The sequence below is a fragment of the Electrona antarctica genome (assembly GCF_951216825.1).
Source record: "Electrona antarctica genome assembly, chromosome: 17".
Lineage (NCBI taxonomy): Eukaryota > Metazoa > Chordata > Actinopteri > Myctophiformes > Myctophidae > Electrona > Electrona antarctica.
Genome location: NC_136798.1, coordinates 43,035,812 through 43,054,867, shown reverse-complemented (window position 1 = coordinate 43,054,867; position 19,056 = coordinate 43,035,812). Strand labels below are relative to the sequence as shown.

Sequence of the window (19,056 nt, the reverse complement as noted above, 5' to 3'; positions counted from 1 at the left end):
GGCCTAAGTACACTATTTACACAATTAGAGGTGAACCACACATCGTTTGGTAACATTTCTGTAGTAATATAACACACAAGAGACGTGTAGCAGTTAAACTTTTATTTACAAACAATACTTCTACTTAACTAAAAAAAAATAGAATTTAAACAAGTAAACAAAGTGATGCCAACAAGATAATGGACTTGAAGGGAAACAAACACACACACACACACACACACACACACACACACACACACACACACACACACACAATAATCAACAGAAAAGTTGTTTGTTTTATTCATTCATGTGATTCATATGATGTCGATTAAATTAAAGCAATAAACGACAAGAGGTCTCAGGTTACCGTGGATTTTACCATGGCTGAGAGGCATAGTGAGACCCGACGCATAGCGGAGGGTGTCTACCCTCTCAGCCATGGTAAAATCCACGGAAGGCTGGGACCTCGCGTGGCTTATTGCTTTTCTAAAACGGTTACAAACATATAGCAATATTAACCTCATAAAACTATGAAATTCACAAAAGTAGCTACGCTTTGCGCCACAAGAACGAGCCACACACTTCCTTGTTTTGCTCGGCAAGTAGACTATATGACGGGAGAATAGCGCTTGATGTCTTTACGGGGCTGCCTGGAGCCACACATTCACAGTCATATGAGTGCGGGCGGTGCTTACACGCCCGCACGGCCAGCGTGTGTAAGGCAATCAAGTGCTCCCCTTCCCCAGTACAGCTACAAGGCAGGAGGATCAGCTGGGAATGATACAAAGTGATTGAAGGTGTGGATTATCGGTGAAATTTACAACGGTCACGTGACGGTAACCAGCCAATCAGAATCAAGTATTGGGACTAACCGTTTTAGAATGAACGATAATGCATCTGTCTGTGTGGGATATAGTGTCAACTCAGAATGCTAATTTGAAACAGGCATATGCTTCTTGTTGCTCATTATCTTCACATGTGCATTTTCACCAAAGCATTTGCAACAAACTGCAGCTAAAAGGATTATCTGCTTGTACGAGTCCTCATGTGGTCTTTCAAAATATTATTTAGACAGAAGCTTTTTTTTTGGGGGGGGGGGGGGGGGGGGGGGTTTGTTTGGTCGTTGCAACTAAAGGGCTATTCCCCTGTATGGGTCCTCATGTGTGATTTCAGGTAACAACTTTGACTAAAGCCTTTACCGCAAACTTTGCAGTTAAAGGGCTTTTCCCCTGTATGAGTCCTCATGTGTGTTTTCAGATTCTGATTTAGACTAAAGCCTTTACCACAAATTTTGCAATGAAAGGGCTTTTCCCCTGTATGTGTCCTCATGTGTGATTTCAGGTAACAACTTTGACTAAAGCCTTTACCGCAAACTTTGCAGTTAAAGGGCTTTTCCCCTGTATGAGTCCTCATGTGTGTTTTCAGATTCTGATTTAGACTAAAGCCTTTACCACAAATTTTGCAATGAAAGGGCTTTTCCCCTGTATGTGTCCTCATGTGTGTTTTCAGGTCACCACTTCGACTAAAGCCTTTACCACAAACTTTGCAGTTAAAGGGCTTTTCCCCTGTATGTGTCACCATGTGTGTTTTCAGATTATAATTTAGACTAAAGCCTTTACCACAAATTTTGCAATGAAAGGGCTTTTCCCCTGTATGTGTCCTCATGTGTGTTTTCAGGTCACCACTTCGACTAAAGCCTTTACCACAAACTTTGCAGTTAAAGGGCTTTTCCCCTGTATGTGTCCTCATGTGTGTTTTCAGGTCACCACTTCGACTAAAGCATTTACCGCAAACTTTGCAAGCAAAGGACTTTTCCCCTGTATGAACAACTGTGTGCGTCTTCAGATGTCCCTTTTTATTAAACATTTTGCCACACTCTTTACAACTAAAACGTTTCTTCCCTGTGTGATTCTCAATGGAGTGAGTTTTTTTTGACGATGTCAGGTCCTGGGACAGCTTGTGGCTTGAAGACAATGTTTGTTCTTCCACATTTTGTGTCTTGCGTAAAGTCAGTGCGTTTACAACCGACTGACCTTCCCTGGTCTCTACCCAGTCATCACTGTCTTCAGTGACGTCAGATTCAGAACAGTGTGGAGAGAGGAACTGGTCATCTGTGGTTGGTTGTGGTGTTCCACAGCCGTCTAAATCAGTTTGTGTTTTCATGTGTTCACCACTAGATGGATGTGATGTTCCACAGTCCTCTACATCTGATTGTGTTTCAATGTGTTCAGTTGAGGTGCTGGCTACAGCCTCTGTCTCTCTGTTTTCATCCTCATCTTCACTTTTCACTGCTAGTAATGTCATCATTGACCCACCAGCCTCCTCTGGTCTTTGAAGTAGCTCATCTTGTTCCTCTTTAATGTGTGGAGGTTGTGGTTCCTCCTGGACCAGACTGTAGCTCCTCTCCTCGTTTTCAGGGGAAATCTCCTCTTTACACACATGCAGGAAGTCTAGAGGAAGAAAATATACAATGAGAGAAAACCATTAAATGTTTCAACTTTACATTATTTCATGCAGTGTTCTCTGGTAGTTGGATGAACTTCAGCTGTAAATATATTTTCCACTTGCAAACCATGTTTATTCTCATTCTTAAAAAAAATGTAATTTGTGTGTGTGTGTGTGTGTGTGTGTGTGTGTGTGTGTGTGTGTGTGTGTGTGTGTGTGTGTGTGTGTGTGTGTGTGTGTGTGTGTGTGTGTGTGAAAGAGAGAGAGTGCATGAAACGTACTGATGTCCAGGTGGTTTTCGGGTTCCTGTTTAACCCTCCAAAACCTCTTCACCTTCAGGCTGGACTCTACACACTGGTCTGCAATGAAGGAATAGAATAAAGACTTTCATAATAAGGAATTTGATGTGACATGAATAACAAAAATCTGTTGGCAATGCAAGGGACCATTTGGGAATTCAGAAGAGCTCAGCAAGAGCTGCAAGCTCCTCTTCATGAACTTGAGTTGAGTTGAAACGATCAGTAGGCAGCAAGTGCAACATACAACATGTGGTGGAAAGGTTAACACAGCTGCAGGAAAAACGGACAAAGGAAGAAATCAACACTCTGGGAGAACAAATGGACTACATTAAAGCTGGTATCACAGGTATCTTGACATGCCGTTTACATCATCACACAGACATGCTCAATGATATTCATTCTGCTGTTTCTCTCCCTGCCACGTCTTTGAACCGCCTCCAAACTTAATATTATTATTATCCGACCATCTATTTGACAGGCAGTCTATTAATCTAGCCCTATCAGATCATGGCGGGGAATCAGCTACTGACAACTCACTCAACGTTTCTCCAACAGGCTTTTCATTTACACCAGTTACACATACTACATTTTTCAATGCAGTTTCACAAATACGCACTAAGAAGTCAAAGGCTACAGATGATCTTAACCCATATTTACCACGTCTTAGAGTGCATGTATTATTGCTTCACCGCTTGCCTTTATTTTTCATTTATAGCATGGCTTGGCTACCGAACACAACACACGCACACAAGCCCTTACAAACATGTCATCACTTGTCAAAGTCGTACGATTAGTCACACATGTTACCGCAGTGAAATTTGTTCCCCGCATTTGACCCATCTCTTGGATAGGTGTGCCGCAGCGTGCGCCGCACTCGGGAATCATTAGTTGATTTGACCCCCAATCCAACGCATTGATGCTTAGTGCCAAGCAGGGAGGCATTGGGTCCCATTTATACAGTCTTTGGTATGACCCGGCCGGGGATCAAACCCCCGACCTCCCAGTTTCAGGGCGGACACTCTAACCACAAGGCCACTGTCTGGTGAAAGAACACGTACACAGCTTGTTGTGTGAAATGTCGACGGCTAGTTTCTCCACCGACATTTGGAGAAGTAGCGTGAGTCAAATGTCGCTCATCAGCCTAACTGCACAGTGGGTAGAGAGTGAGTTCAACCTCCAGAGTCAAGCTGTAAGCCAAATAATGTTGTGGGTTGCATTCAAGCTTTAATCGGGCCTAATAATTTGAGCCCGACCCGTTTGACTCGCCCCATTACTAATCGCATCCCCGTTCCCTAACCCTAAATGCAGCACACGTAAGTTGAGTAAGTTAACTTGCTTTCTTGCGTATTCATGCGTTTCACCACTAGTTTGGCTGTGATGTTCCACAGTCCTCTACATCAGCTTGTGTTTCAATGTGTTCAGTTGAGGTGCTGGCTACAGCCTCTGTTTTCATCCTCATCTTCACTTTTCACTGCTAGTAATGTCATCATTGACCCACCAGCCTCCTCTGGTCTTTGAAGTAGCTCATCTTGTTCCTCTTTAATGTGTGGAGGTTGTGGTTCCTCCTGGACCAGACTGGAGCTCCTCTCCTCGTGTTCTGGGGAAACCTCCTCTTTACACACAGGCAGGTGCAGGAAGTCTAGACGAGAAAACCATTAAATGTTTGAACTTTACATTATTTCATGCAGTGTTTAGCTCCGGTAGTTGGATGAACTTCAGCTGCAAAAATAAATTTTCCACTTCCAAACCATAAGTTTATTCTCATTCTTAAAAAAATGTAATTTACTGCAAACATTCTAATTTACCAACACATTTCAGTTTAGATATGCCCGTTAGCCTTACAAGACAAAAGAGAGAGAGAGAGAGAGAGAGAGAGAGAGAGAGAGAGAGAGAGAGAGAGAGAGAGAGAGAGAGAGCATGAAACGTACTGTTTTCATCCTGGACCAGACTGGAGCTCCTCTCCTCCTCGTGTTCAGGGGAAACCTCCTCTTTACACACAGGCAGGGGCAGGAAGTCTAAGGGGGAAAGATACAATGAGGGAAAACACATTAAAAGTTTGAAATTTGAACATAATTTCATGCAGAGTTTAGCTTTGGTAGTTGGGCGAACTTCATTTTCCATTTCCAAACCATAACTTCAATCTCTTTCATAAAATATGATATTTACTGCAACCATTATAATTCCATTCCAGTTTGGATATGCCTATTAGCCGTACAAACAAAGAAAAAGGAATGTGTGCACGCGAGACAGACAGACAGACAGACAGACAGACAGACAGACAGACAGACAGACAGACAGACAGACAGACAGACAGACAGACAGACAGACAGACAGACAGACAGACAGACAGAGAGAGAGAGAGAGAATGAATGAAACGTACTGATGTCCAGGTGGTTTTCAGGTTCCTGTTTAACACTCCAAAACCTCTTCACCTTCAGACTGAACTCTGCACACGGGTCTGCAGTGAAGGAATAGAATAACTAAATTAAACATCTACTGATGCATGAACTCGGAAACATCATCAGTGTTGTAAACCTGGGATCATTGGGCCTCATGCGCCAATAAGTTCCTAACTTTTCCTCTTACATTTCTTCCTAAGTGAATTCCTAAGAGAAGTCCAGTCAGAGTCATGAAACGTTCTTAAGTAGGCAGAATTGTTCGTAAGCATGTTCTTATGATGATGAATCCAAATCATCATAACTTGAAGGGGTGTGCCAGTTAATTCAAATTATCATAGGTAGATGCCCCATATATCCTAATTAGCATCCTAATTACCATAGGGAACCGCCCCACCAATCCCATATAAGGCATTGGGAATTCACTTTCCTACCTGTGTTCACCCAGGTGGGTGTGGTTTTGCATGACTCCATGGCCTTGCCTGCAGTCACACCTGTGTGTGACTGCAGCAGAAATCACAGGACCTCACAGAAATAAAGTTGAGTGAAGTCAAGAATACCTAAACTAAAGTCTAAATATGGTGGAACACCAGACTCCAAACATTAAAAATCAATAATACTGTGGAGGTACTGAAGTGAACAGAAATGTTCAATATTTCAATATTCATGAATGTATTTTATTATTTATCTCACAATAGTCAGGGGGGGATGATGGCGGGTGCATGGGGTGGGGGTTATGTGGTGGGTATGGTGCGTTTGTTTGGGTTGGGTTGTGAACTCTAAACCAGTGGTTCTCAAACATTTTCATGTCAAGGACCCCCAAATTGACATGCATTCTGCAGACCCCTATATGAAAATATTTTCTGCTAGGGAAATGTTTTGAAAATAGCCAATCTACAAGCTCAAAACGGGCAGTAATGGGACGCGTTTGTGAGCTTGGTTGATTGGCTATTTTCAAAGTATAAAATGGGATTAAAGTGGTAAAATGTTCCATATTTTGCTGTGGACTGCCTGGAACTTCCTCAAGGACCCCTTGAGGTCCTCAGACCAAACATCATGCAGATGGCGCTGTTTTTCCTTTATGTTTTCAGATTGCACTTAAGAACGAAAAAGGCACCCTAAGAGTGCTCTACAGTGTGCGTAGATTCTGTTCTTACCTACGAACAAATCACAGCTAAGAAAAGATTGAGGGATCCCAAAACCTTCTTAAAAATGTCCTAAGTGGGTCTAAGAACAAATTTCCTCTTAAGAACTTCTTAAGAACGGTTGGCGCATGAGGCCCACTGAGTGTTGCCATAGTCCTGTGAGAGTACTGGAACATGAGCTCAGTATTGTGTATGTTTTTTTTGCAGAACCACACACAGATGCATCCCGTGCCGTCACCCAGGTTTAAATAAACGTATTATTCAGTGGTGTCATGGTGATTTTTTTACTGGTACCAGGGAATGTTACGCACGCGCACACACGTGCATGCGCGTGCATCGCGGCATGCACACAGAACGGAGCCTGCATATAACCTAAGTCTATGGTTAAATAGTGTATGAGAGTTTTAGACACACAACACAAACACAAAAGTAGACTTAAAATAGTCAGACAAACATCTTTACTGCACACTAGCGAAAATAAAAAGTTTGCTTTGGACGAATCTGTTCTTTGATGGAGGAGGAGGCATTCTTCTTGTGTGCTGAACACCACACATGCAGCAGCAGTAGCCTATTGGAGCCATAGCCTACTGCTGTAAGTATGCATGCTTACCGTATAGGCTACGTGTGCTCAGGTAAACAGTTAAAGCTGTTGTTATGCAAAGTAGTAACCATTTGAATTCGGCACGGTACTTGACACGGCGTGAAAACTGGGGGTGGGGGGCTTTTTTATCAAAATATAATAAAAACACCCGGGCGGTTAGTTCAACTGTCTGGGCACTTGAGCTGCCAAGCCAGCCGGCCGGCGTGCCGCGGGTTCGACTCCCAAGCCTGACGGCCTTTGCCGCATGTCACTCCCCATCTCTCTCCCCATCTCCTGTCTAATTGTACTGTACCCTATTAACCCTTAGAAGGTGAAAGACGCCAATTGGCGTCTTCATCAGAATTCCGTAAATGATCAATGACGCCAATTGGCGTCTTCACAGTTTTTGATGAATCTAAACATATTAATATGCTCCGAAGCGCTGTTTAAATTCCTGAGCTTATATTCCAACTACATTACCCAGAAAACCCGTGTCACGTGACACACGTGTACGTGTTGCCATTGGAAGCTGGTCCCACCCCCTGTAAACAGTGGGGGCAGAGGGAGTCTTCATAGTTTTCATTGTTTTGCCTGTTTGCCGTCTCGCCCGAGCGATTTTCTAGCAGAAAAAGTTGAAAGCAGTACTATTTATTTGAGCGAGTTTTGTGGTAGTAGTATTGATCCATACGCGTCCCAGTCGCCTTCTCCAGGCGGAGTAGCCCTGGTCCAGTGCTTACAGCGAGACTCGCTGCTCCCTCCCTCCTTTTTTCATTGTCTCCCCATCGTCGTCCGATGAGCTATACCGGGAAACCATTGAAGAAGACGATCAACCCGGAATGTTTTGAGGTAATCTTATTGTAGAAAATGCCCTTCTATAGTGATCAGAAATCATAAGATGATCGCTACAAATAGATGCTTGGATAATTACTACTACTAGTCAGATCATGACGCCAGAATGACTCACCACGATGGCCCCCAGCCATTAGCCAGCACCGAAGGTGCTGGCTAATGGTGTTGGTCGGTGCATTGGTGCTGGCTAAGGGCTGGAGGGGGGGGTTGGTGTCGATCGGTTGGTTGGTGCAGTACAAATGTATCGTAGCAGGCATGCACGCATGGCAGTACAAGTATTTTATATTGTAGCGTGCCTTATAGGCGATCTGATCTTTAGAGTAATGTTCGCTCCTTTTATTTACTGTCTACAAAGACGGAGAACAAACATGCATCGTTTACTGAAGCAACGCGTGGTTATGATGACGTTGCTACAAGGATCGGAGGGGGGACGGGGAGTGAAGCTAACAGTAGCGTATTATATAAGATCTGTATGACGTTTCATTGACGTCTGAGCTTGCATGATAATTGCATTCATTGTATATTGTATACAATCATGATTGTACATTGTTTAGTGTGTCTCCGTGTGATGATGACGATGATGTCAGATAGCTTACGTCCCCCCCCCCCCCAACTGGCTATTGGCCGGGCTGACTACAGCTAAATGTTTATTTTTATATATTTAGAACTGGCATCGGAGGAGGAGGAGGATGATGATGATGATGATGATGATGATGAAGACGAAGAGTCAAGACTGCGATGGAGTTCTCCGACACTGAACCGGATGCATTCATTCATTTCAGTTTTTTTTTTTTTTAAATTTAGCCTACACACACACACACCGTCAAGAACAACTGGAATGCAGTGGTTTGGGGACACTGGGGAGTTTGGGGACAACTGTTTTGTATGTAGGCCTATTTATTTTCTGTAATATTTATTATAATTGTATTATGTTAGTAGTCATAAAAAATAAAAGACAAGCTTTTACAATGAGTTAGACCTGTCATGGCTATTTTGTTCACTAGTCTGAGGTTTATGGTTTGACTAAGCGAGTTTCAACTGTGATTTACTCTGTAACGGTAGATGGTAAGAACCCAATTTTTTTGTTATAATACAGTATACATTCAAGTCTATATTTTGATACATATCATGGGCACAAAGTCATATCAAAACAATGTCCTTGGATGAGTTTTTTATCAAAACTGTTTCTTCACAACAGGTTTTTGAGATACATGCATGAATAGACACGGTACTGGTAAGACTATGTAAACATGGTATATATCAAAATGTGCGTTAGAATGTCTAATTTTACCCCAAAAAAGAATTGAGTTTATATGATGTTCCATTTCAGAGCTAGGGGGACTTTTAGCTGGATAGGTCAGATTGATCATGACTGACCATGCTATTTATAGATGGCAAAATATCTACAGTGGTACATGTGATAAACTTTTTATTTTATTTTAATTGAACTAGACAACTCACCCTTTAAAATGAGATATTGCATGGCTATGTACGCCCAGCAGAAAAAAAGTTATTTAGAAAATAAAACTTCAACCGGTCATAACTTTTTTTGTTGTCCTAGAAACACTACCCAGTGTAAATGCAGGCTCTTTTAAATGGCTTCCAACACCACAACTAAACATTTTATCAACTCAGTTCATTTTTTTCCTGGAAGCAGACAAGCCAAGCTTTCTCTGAAGGTCTTTCGTTGTCACACATTCACAGCAGAGAATTTTCAATAAATCATTCAAAAACGCCATTCTGCCATAGAGAAGTCTAAAAACTATATAGAAATCCTTGAAACTCTCAAAGAGTTAATAAAGGCAAAAAACGCCAAAAAAGAAAGTATATACAGTTGGGGTACAGCATTTAGTAAACAGAGCTATGTCACATTGCATCGTAATGTGTTGTTTCAGTCTGTGGAACATTACCTACCTTACCTTGATTGTTTTACCTTGCTGGCCACTGTACAGCACTTTGTAACATTGTTTCGAAAGGTGCTCTATAAATAAAATGTACTTACTAACTTACTACCTGCAGTCTGTAGTTTGACTGTTTGTGTGTGTGTGTGTGTGTGTGTGTGTGTGTGTGTGTGTGTGTGTGTGTGTGTGTGTGTGTGTGTGTGTGTGTGTGTGTGTGTGTGTGTGTTGCATCCGGTCATTGAGATGGATAGAAGTGTTTCGTTTCGCTCTTGCGCTAAGTCACAGAATGTTTCTTTCTACTCTTGTGGATTATGGACTTCTACTCTAATTCACCCTGGTTCTATCATCACGTGGACATGAGGAAAATGGATTACGAGAACAACACCACCGTAACCAACGAACAACACAGCAAGTGTTATCTCCTCGATAACAACAATGGATCTACCGGTAAACACTGTGGTCACGGCGCGGGTGGAATCCACGCGCTGTTAACCTGCAATCCGGCCAGAAGAAACAAACCCCTTTTTGGCAAAATCGACAGACGAGCGCTTTGTTGTATAATCTTGTTAATGGCAGGAGACATTCAACCTAATCCTGGTCCTATATTCACTAGACTACAGGCGAAGAGACTGATTTGCAGCCAAGAGGACACGGACGCAAGGACAACGGAACGGCTCGGGTTGGGCGCATACATCCTTCCACTGAGCAGAAGGAACGACGCTATAATCTCTAGCCCTCCTCCAAGCCAGACAACCGTGGATACAAGCGACACCGACCACCAGAGGCCACCACAGACCCAGTCAACAGTGCGTCGCCAGTGCAGAACCACTCAGCTAGACCGCGGCACGACGGGCCAGGCCTACCACCGCCAGAGCCTCCTGAACCGACCGACGATGGACCCATCCCCCCACACCCACCCCCCACCCCCCCTCGGCAAGATCCGCCCACCCCTTTGTCTACCTCAGACTACTACAACACAGACGACATCACCTCCATTATTGGCGCCAATGGCCTGCACGTTTTTCATCTGAATGTGAACAGCCTTGGACCTAAACTTACCGAAATCAGGCAACTTTTTCAAAACGGTAAGGCCCACGTCCTGAGTTTCTCTGAAACGAAACTTGATGAATCTACCAAAGATCCAGAAGTTGAAATAGAGAACTATTCAATCATCAGAAACGACAGAAACAGACATGGTGGTGGTGTGTGCATGTATATTCACAAAGACACTGAATTCATTACTCGTACTGACTTGCAGCATGATGAAATAGAAACTGTGTGGGTTGAAATAATTTTCAAAAATGCTAAATCAGTATTAGTTGGTACCATCTACAGACCGCCTGACCAGCATGGGTCCTATGCTATACTGTGTGCTTAGCTGGGAAGGAACATGTAGAGAAACTCCTGATTGGCATGCAACATAAGGAAGCACCTGTGTTTAAGTCATTCAGTAGGTTCTGTGATCTGCATAGTGTCAGTCAGCTAATTACCCAACCCACAAGAGTGTGTGATTCTTCTCAAACTGTCATTGATCTCATTCTGTCCTCGGACAAATCCAGAATCTCCAAGAAAGGGGTTATTGTATGCGGGCTTAGCGATCATTTTATGATTTTTTTCCCCCCGCATTTCTGTACCCGCAAAAAACAAAAACTTATGTCTGGCTGTCACAAACAATCATATCTAGAGACCTCAAAACCTACTCTAGAGAGGCCTTTAACCTGGAGAGTCTGGATTGGTCCGATGAGCTCACGAGCACACTAGTCGAAGAAGCATGGCTTGGCTTCAAAACCAAATTTACATCAGTACTAAACAACATGGCTCCTTTGCGAACCATCAGGGTCAAAACCCGCTCGGAGCCATGGATGAATTCGGACATACTGACTGCAATGAAAGCCAGAGAGACAAAAAATGCTCTGAACTTCTTAAATGCAAGTCCAAGCTAGCCAAGCTAGCCAAGCTCTTCGACAGTGATCTCCAAACCCAACTAGGCATCCTAAAAACCCAACATAACAAGCTAAGAAACGGTGTAACTGCCATGACCGAATCAGCTAAAAGAAACGTTATCAATGATAAAGCCGAGGAAAACAAAAACAATCCTCGGGAGCTCTGGAAGCTACTAAACAACCAACTAGGCTGCGGTCAGAAACTAAAAACCAGGTTTACAAACATCAACATCAAATCGGACGACACCCTCATCACTGACAGGCTTGATGTACTTACACATCTTCTTTACAAACATTGCAACAACGCTGGCTAACAAACTGCCCTCCCACTCTGGGCGTTTTGGTGTAGAACACATCAATGCCTTCTACAAAAACCTAGCCATGACAATATTCCGTCCAAATTTCTCAGAGACTTAGCCATCTCTATAGCTCCAATCATCACCCACATAGTAAACCTCTCCATCAAACAGGGACAGGTCCCCCAATATTTCAAACTGGCCAAAGTAACCCCTCTGCAACAGGAAAGGGAGTAAATTAGACCCTGGCAACTACCGCCCTATTTCTATTCTAAGCTCCATCTCGAAAGTGATGGAAAAAATAGTCTATGAACAGGTTGAAAAGTATCTTGCCACAAATAAATTAATGTACGAGTTCCAATCTGGTTTCAGAACATCCCACTCCACTGTGCCTTCTCTATTTGAGCGACCACATCAAACACGAGGTGGATGCTGGCAAATACTGCAGCATGGTCATGCTGGACCTCCAAAAGGCTGTTGACACCGTGAACCACTCCATACTGGTTAACAAGCTAAAAGCACATCAGTGAGCTGGATGCAATCCTACCTGGAGGGGAGAACAGATGGTGGAGGTGAACGGAACACTGTCCCCTCCCCTCCCAGTGAGCTGTGGCGTTCCAAAAGGAAGCATACTAGGGTCTTTACTGTTCCTAATATATGTAAACGACATGACATCAGCTTGTTCCTGTTCGCAGATGACTCAGCACTGCTGGTCTCGGACAGGAACAAACTGCAGGTTGAAAAGGCCCTCAGCTCTGAACTCGGTAGAATCTGCACCTGGCTCACTGATCCAAACTATCTTTACACCTGGGGAAAACTGAATCAATTCTCTTTGGATCTAGTAGTAATCTCAGCAAGGCAGATGGCTTCCTGGTTAGAGTGGGTGACAATATTATCACACGAAAATATGAAATTACCTACCTAGGTTCCATCCTGGAGGCTAATCTTTCCGGTGATAAAATGGCCACCAACGTAATCAAAAAAGTCAACCAAAGAACAAGATTCCTTTACAGGATCTCCTCACTGGTCAACAAAAACACCCTGAAGACCCTAACAGGAGCCCTCGTACAAGGTTTCTTCGACTATGCACCTCTTGGTACCACAGCACCTCAAAGGCCATTAAAACAAGGCTCCAGACTTCCCAAAACCAACTTGTCAGGCTCCTACTTGGCCTCACTCCCCGAACCCACCTCACCCCTGCCCACTTTGACAGGCTGGAATGGCTTAGGGTTGACGACAGAGTACAGCACCTTGCAATGGGTCTGGTCCACAAGATTCCAAGATACCCATGTACCTGTCTAAATATTTCCTTAATGTCAACAAAGTCCACACCCACAACACCAGAGGGAGTTCAACAAACCATGTGCAACCCAGATTCGGCACAATCAAGGGATTAAATTAATTTCGCTCCTATGCCACCAAAATGTGGAACGCCCTACCAACAGTCATTAGGACATGTGAATCCCTTGACTCCTTCAAAACTGCTCTCAAAGGGCACCTACAGACGGCTGCAATTCGAAACTGGCCCCCATAAAATTTGAAAACCCCCACCCACCCGTTTCCCCTCACTGTATGTTTCTTTTCCCTTTTTACCTCCTATGATGATTTATTTTTTTACTATATAGTTGTGTATATTCGTACGTCTCTAAATGTTTTGATGAATTGAAAATGGTGGGCCCTATTGTAAACAAGTGTAATGCTTTATGGTGTCGTCCACTCACTGTTAACAGTTTTTGTATTGAGTTGTACTTGAAATGTACTGTAATTCTGCAAACTGTTAATAAATCAATCAATTTATCTTTATGATGAATTCCCCTTCTGCTCTTTGTTGTTTTGATGAATTGAACAAGGTGGACCCTCTTGTAAACAAGTAATGCTTTATTGGGTCGTCCACTCACAGTTAACAGTCTTTGTATTGAGTTGTGCTTGAATTGTACTGTAATTCTGCAAACTGTTAATACATATTTCAATCAATCAATGTGTGTGTGTGTGTGTGTGTGACATGCGTGTGTGTGTGACCTGCAAATCCCTTGACTCCTTCAAAACCGCTCTCAAAGGGCACCTACGGATGGCTGCAATTCGAAACTGGCCCCCGTAAAATCTGAATCCCCCCACCCCCCCTCTTTTCCCCTCACTGTATATGTTTGTTTTCCCTTTTTACCTCCATTATGATGAATTCCTGTTCTGTTCTTTGTCTATATAGAAGTGTCTATTTGTACGTCTCTAAATGTTTTGATGAATTGAACATGGTGGACCCTGTTGTAAACAAGTGTAATGCTTAATTGGATCGTCCACTCACAGTTAACAGCCTTTGTATTGAGTTTGTGCTTGAAATGTACTGTAATTCTGCAAACTGTTAATACAATTTTCAATCAATCAATCAAAATGTGTGACAACATTACCTGCAGTGTGTAGTTTGATGTTGTGTAGAGTCTCCATCTCTCTCTGGAAAAGGTTGTACATGAACCGTGCAGCTGCAGTGAGGCGCTCCAACACAAACACTCTGACATCATGTTGCACATGACAAACATCAACACTTTGTTGTTTTTCTAAAACATATAAAATCTCCTCTCCCACCGACGTCATGTGTTCATTTATCTTCAGCCGTACAGACTCCATTTGACACGTTTTCTCCTCCTTTATGACCAGAACTGTGTTCACACCAGTGACCAGCATGTAAAAAAACCTAACGTTTATTTGTTGTGGAAAAAACGACACGGTCTACTTCTAGGTCTACTTCCGGAAGTTTCGGCTTCCGGATCAACGTGATTGACGCATGCGCAGTAATGTATCCAGGCACTGTTGCTTGAATACCTTTCGCCCCCTGGTGGAGGGGATGTGTAACTGTCACTGCATGATAGTCAGATGGATACTGTTTTTATATCATCGTTCAATATCATCTAGTATGCATACATTAGCCTATACCTGCAGTCAGTCTTCAGGACAGTTCTTGCCCTGATGAAGACCATATGAGAGGTCGAAACATGTTGGCTTTTATGGAATAAACTTTGTTTTAAATTTCATTTCCTCTTCTCCACATTTCTCGAGTGCTCGGATCTCTCTTTCTTTTGTTATAATTAATTCCTGTTGATCCTAGAAGCACCATGTACTTTCAACGCATTTTTAATCTCCTGTGAGCTCCCGGTTGTCTTCTGTTTTTCTCTGAAAACAAAACAGGTGCTGATAGAATAGCTTGTGCTATTTTGGCAAACTTGAATGGTGGGGTTGTATTCAGAGAATGAACCTTCAAAAAAACAGAAGACGACAATTTTTTTTTAATTGTGACAAACACAGATCACAAACTTCTGTCAGATATGTCGTTCAATTAAAATGTAAATAATTTAAACAGGGGCTGGACGGTAGGCTATGGACAAAATAACATATTGCAATAATCAATAGTGTGATGACAATTGCGACCAAGTTTACTATGAAAACCTTCATATCCTGTCAGTCAGTCGGTCGGTTGGTTGGCCGGTCACGCCTCCATATGGTCACCCCTCGTGACATGGCACGCCACCATATATGGCCGTCTCCATATACGAAGATCACGACACTGACCTCATCAAACCCTGGATAGCCATACATGGAAAAGACTGGATCATCACCTAGATCTGCATATATGGTTCCGGCCATCAACTCTACATCTGACCTCAAACCTCAAACCCTTAGATCTCCATATATGGAGCTGACCTGTTCTGACATTCCATATGTTGGTCCTTCCCCACCCGTCCTTCCTCTTCAATGTCTCCCTTTTGACTGATATACCTGCCCATTAAAACTCTAGACGGGCCCGCCCTAAAGTTATTAGTGCAGTCGCGCCCGGCAGCCGGCGAAAACTAGAGTTCTCAACAGGCCCGAAAATTAAGGCCCGACCCTCCATGGCCCTCATCAAACCCTGTACACTCAAAAACACTGCCTCCGCTGCCACCCTTAGATCTCCATATATGGAGCTGACCTGTTCTGACATTCCATATGTTGATCTGACCCCCCATTACAGCACCAGCGCTCGCCCAGCAGTCTGCCGTCGCTTCTCGCCCTCAGGGCGTCTTAATAGTATCACACTCTGGAGTAGTTTGTAGATCTAGCAGATCTACTAGCTCACATGTCATCGTGACACGTTAGCTTGTAGATCTGCTATTTGAACCGTATAAAACCAGGACAAAACACATATCACAATATTACGATACATTGCCCAGCTCATAAAATATATTGATTTTGTTTCCAGCCCTAAAATAATTTTAAATTGCGGAGAACAAGGCTTAATAGGGTTTAATTTTGACACCATATCTACCATGTTTTCTATCGGTGGATACCGAGTATACCGATCAGATAACAGTGTGTAATTAAAAAAAGAAAGAAAGAAAATCTAGGACAGTGGTTCTCAAAGACAGACAAGTGGGGTACTGGGACCCTGAGGTTTCCTAGGGGGTTCCAAATGGACCCTGAAAGGTGTGTAGTAGACAATCTGCAAGCTCACAATGTGCCAATCTTGTAGTAGATATGCTTGTAGTTTCTGCTAAAAATAATGTTCGCTTCAGAATAGGGATGTTAGGGTTCAAGAGGTTAATGTAAATAAAATAAAAAATATCCTATAACACAAATATTTGTGTGATACAGTAGGGTGGTCCTCACATATATGTGAAGGGCTGTCCCCAGATGACAGTGAAGTGACAATGTAAGGACCTTTACGACGTTTTAACACTAAATAAGAAATAAAGAAAAGAAGGACTCGGCTACTGCATAATAAGTAATCAATTACAATTTAGGCATTTAGCATCCAGAGCGTTTTAAAGTATGCCGGAATGGGGAATTTTGGGTGCCTATAAGCTCACCTATTCTCAATATTAAATCAAAAAGACAAAATAAGACTTTGCCTGCTATGTATGTTTATCATATACCTTTTAAATTTGCACTTAAAAACATGCTTGACAGTAACTGTAACCAAATAATGGCCTGTGCTGGCCGGTGCAAAAATAAATAACAGCCTACTGCAAATAACGGCCTGGTTCCTTATAAACGCCCGGGGTCCGAATCGAATTTGCATATTAACAGCTCGGGCTACTATTTGGTAATATACGGTATTTTGTTTTCAGCCCTTAAATAATTCTAATTGCGGAGAAAAAGGCGTAAAAGGCAATAAGGTTTAGGTAGATACAGAGTACCAATCAGATAACAGTGTGTAATTAAAAAAACAAAACAAAAACCTAGCTCACAGCATGTCTCTTTGTGGCGCACTGCGAGCTTGCACATCTGCTCTTATTGAACATTTTTGAAACATCTTGAAATTGTTTTAATAATTTAGATTTTTCAGGTGGAAGTCTCTGCAGCCAAATATAATTTATATCCATTTGGCTGTCCTCCTTTGCACCATAAACTTTGAGAACTAGTGACTTAGAAGGACCAACAGCCCAATTACTGCTGCAACAGTAATTGGGCGAGGAACCGAGCGATGGAAATAAGTATGTTAAATTAAGACAGAGCGCTGCCATGGCGTTTATGTTGAATCATGGTCGTGTAATGTCCTTTTGAGCATCAGTGCTGCCACTACAAGAAAAGTAGAAACACAATAGTAATGGAGTCGATCAGGTGATAAATAGACTTGTGTCTTCTCTTCCTGGCCTTCTTGGTACTTTATTTAAACAATAGATGTTTTGACCTTAGGGGGATCGAGATATCAGCTCATTTCTAATTGCAAATATGTAGAGGTTAAAATGAACTAAATCATTATTGCTGTGATGTGATATTTGGTTTTTCACTTTATTCACAGGGTCTGCAACAGGGACAGAAGCTCCTTTTAGGAAGTCACGCATGGACAAGTGGACAAGTTGTAACTTGTGTTCCATCCTGACAGCTTCAGTACCATTGCTAGCAGCATCTTGGCAGAACACTTTTTTTTCTGCATCAATCTCTGGGTGTAAAAATAAAGCCTGTAATTACACCTGCCTGGACATTTATTTGAATATGCTCATATTGTTATATGTATCATGTTTTCAACCTAGCTTAATGTATTAACTGTGCTGTCAAGAGAGTGTGCTGTGGTTAGTTTACAGCTCTGCAATATCATTCTGCACCACACTGGTTATTATTCGTCTTGGATTGTGTAATTGTATGTCACGGCAATCACGGCATCTGGCACTGGTACTCGACTATTCAGAACATCACAGACCACAGCTTATTATGCTAACGAGTTATGTACACATGGCTACTCGACCGACACATTAAGGTGAGCTTTTATTTCTGAGTTTTATTTCTGAGCTTTGTATTGGCCATTTTGGCTACATGAATGAGATTTAGAGCCCAAAAATAATAATAATGAAACACAAGTCAATGTGGTGAAGCAAAACAGTATGTTTTGGGAAGTTCAAATACGCCAGACTATGACACAGCATTCATTTAAATCCTTAAAGGACCACTTCACCACTTTTCAACCTATCTTCATATAATTGGTCCTCACTAATAATCATGATAAATAAAAATGGCACAGTTCTTTTCTACTCAGTCTGTGTCTCATAGGAGGGCTGTGGGCAGTTCAGAAACTAGTCCACCAGTGACATCATCGTTATGCAGATTTATTTTAAACAAGATTTATTTTTACAAAAATGTTTAGATTTGTATTATCGTGAGAGCAATGGTTTCCATTTTCACATTGCAACTTTTCAGGACTAGAAAGCCTGCAGTTTCTATTAGCTTGGATTCCCCATCGATGATACACAGACTGAGTAGAACAAAATGGTGCCATTTTATCATGATTATTAGTGAGGACCTATTATATGAAGATGGGTTGAAAATGGTGAAGTGGTCCTTTAACCTTTTGTAATATCGTAACATTGCAATTTTTAATGAAAAAACATGTATGGATTGGATTCAGTTTATTCTTATGTAGTCCTTATGACGGTTCCCTAGCTGTGCAACAGGTTCCCCACGGTTGTATTTTACACGTAGCACCCACTCCATGTGGATCCCGCCCCCTTCTTCTCTTGAAAGGCTGTTCATTTGATACGCAATGCAGTGGACCACGCCTCTGCTGCACAAGAAAAACTGTCCTGATATGGAGCGTCGGCCATTGCATTGCGACGTCGCCTGAACCAATCAAATAACCAATAACATAGCAGAGTGCAGATCTCAACCAATAAAATAGTTTGGGGCTGCGAAACCTCGCTCAAATAGAGACTCTGCATCTGTGAGCGAATATAGGAGGGGTGGACGACGTCGCTGCACGA

General features: G+C 42.5%; 1 protein-coding gene across 3 annotated transcripts in view; it reads right to left on the bottom strand.

Annotated features, from left to right (window-relative positions):
• Positions 1–615: 615 nt before the first annotated feature.
• Positions 616–19,056, bottom strand: part of LOC306941504 (uncharacterized protein) — a 29,874-nt gene continuing 11,433 nt past the window's right edge. Inside the window, exons 1-6 of one of the 3 annotated variants that reach the window (XM_079527014.1) lie at positions 14,239–14,486; positions 5,107–5,184; positions 4,655–4,741; positions 4,225–4,365; positions 2,709–2,786; positions 616–2,432 (exon numbers count right to left, since the gene is read on the bottom strand). In XM_079527014.1, coding sequence (XP_079383140.1) covers positions 1,120–2,432; positions 2,709–2,786; positions 4,225–4,365; positions 4,655–4,741; positions 5,107–5,184; positions 14,239–14,455 — 1,914 coding nt within the window. In that variant the 5' untranslated portion in view covers positions 14,456–14,486 and the 3' untranslated portion in view covers positions 616–1,119. Of the gene's footprint in view, positions 2,433–2,708; positions 2,787–4,224; positions 4,366–4,654; positions 4,742–5,106; positions 5,185–14,238; positions 14,487–19,056 lie in introns of those variants that run through there. The other 2 variants (XM_079527015.1, XM_079527016.1) reach the window with 2 other exon arrangements.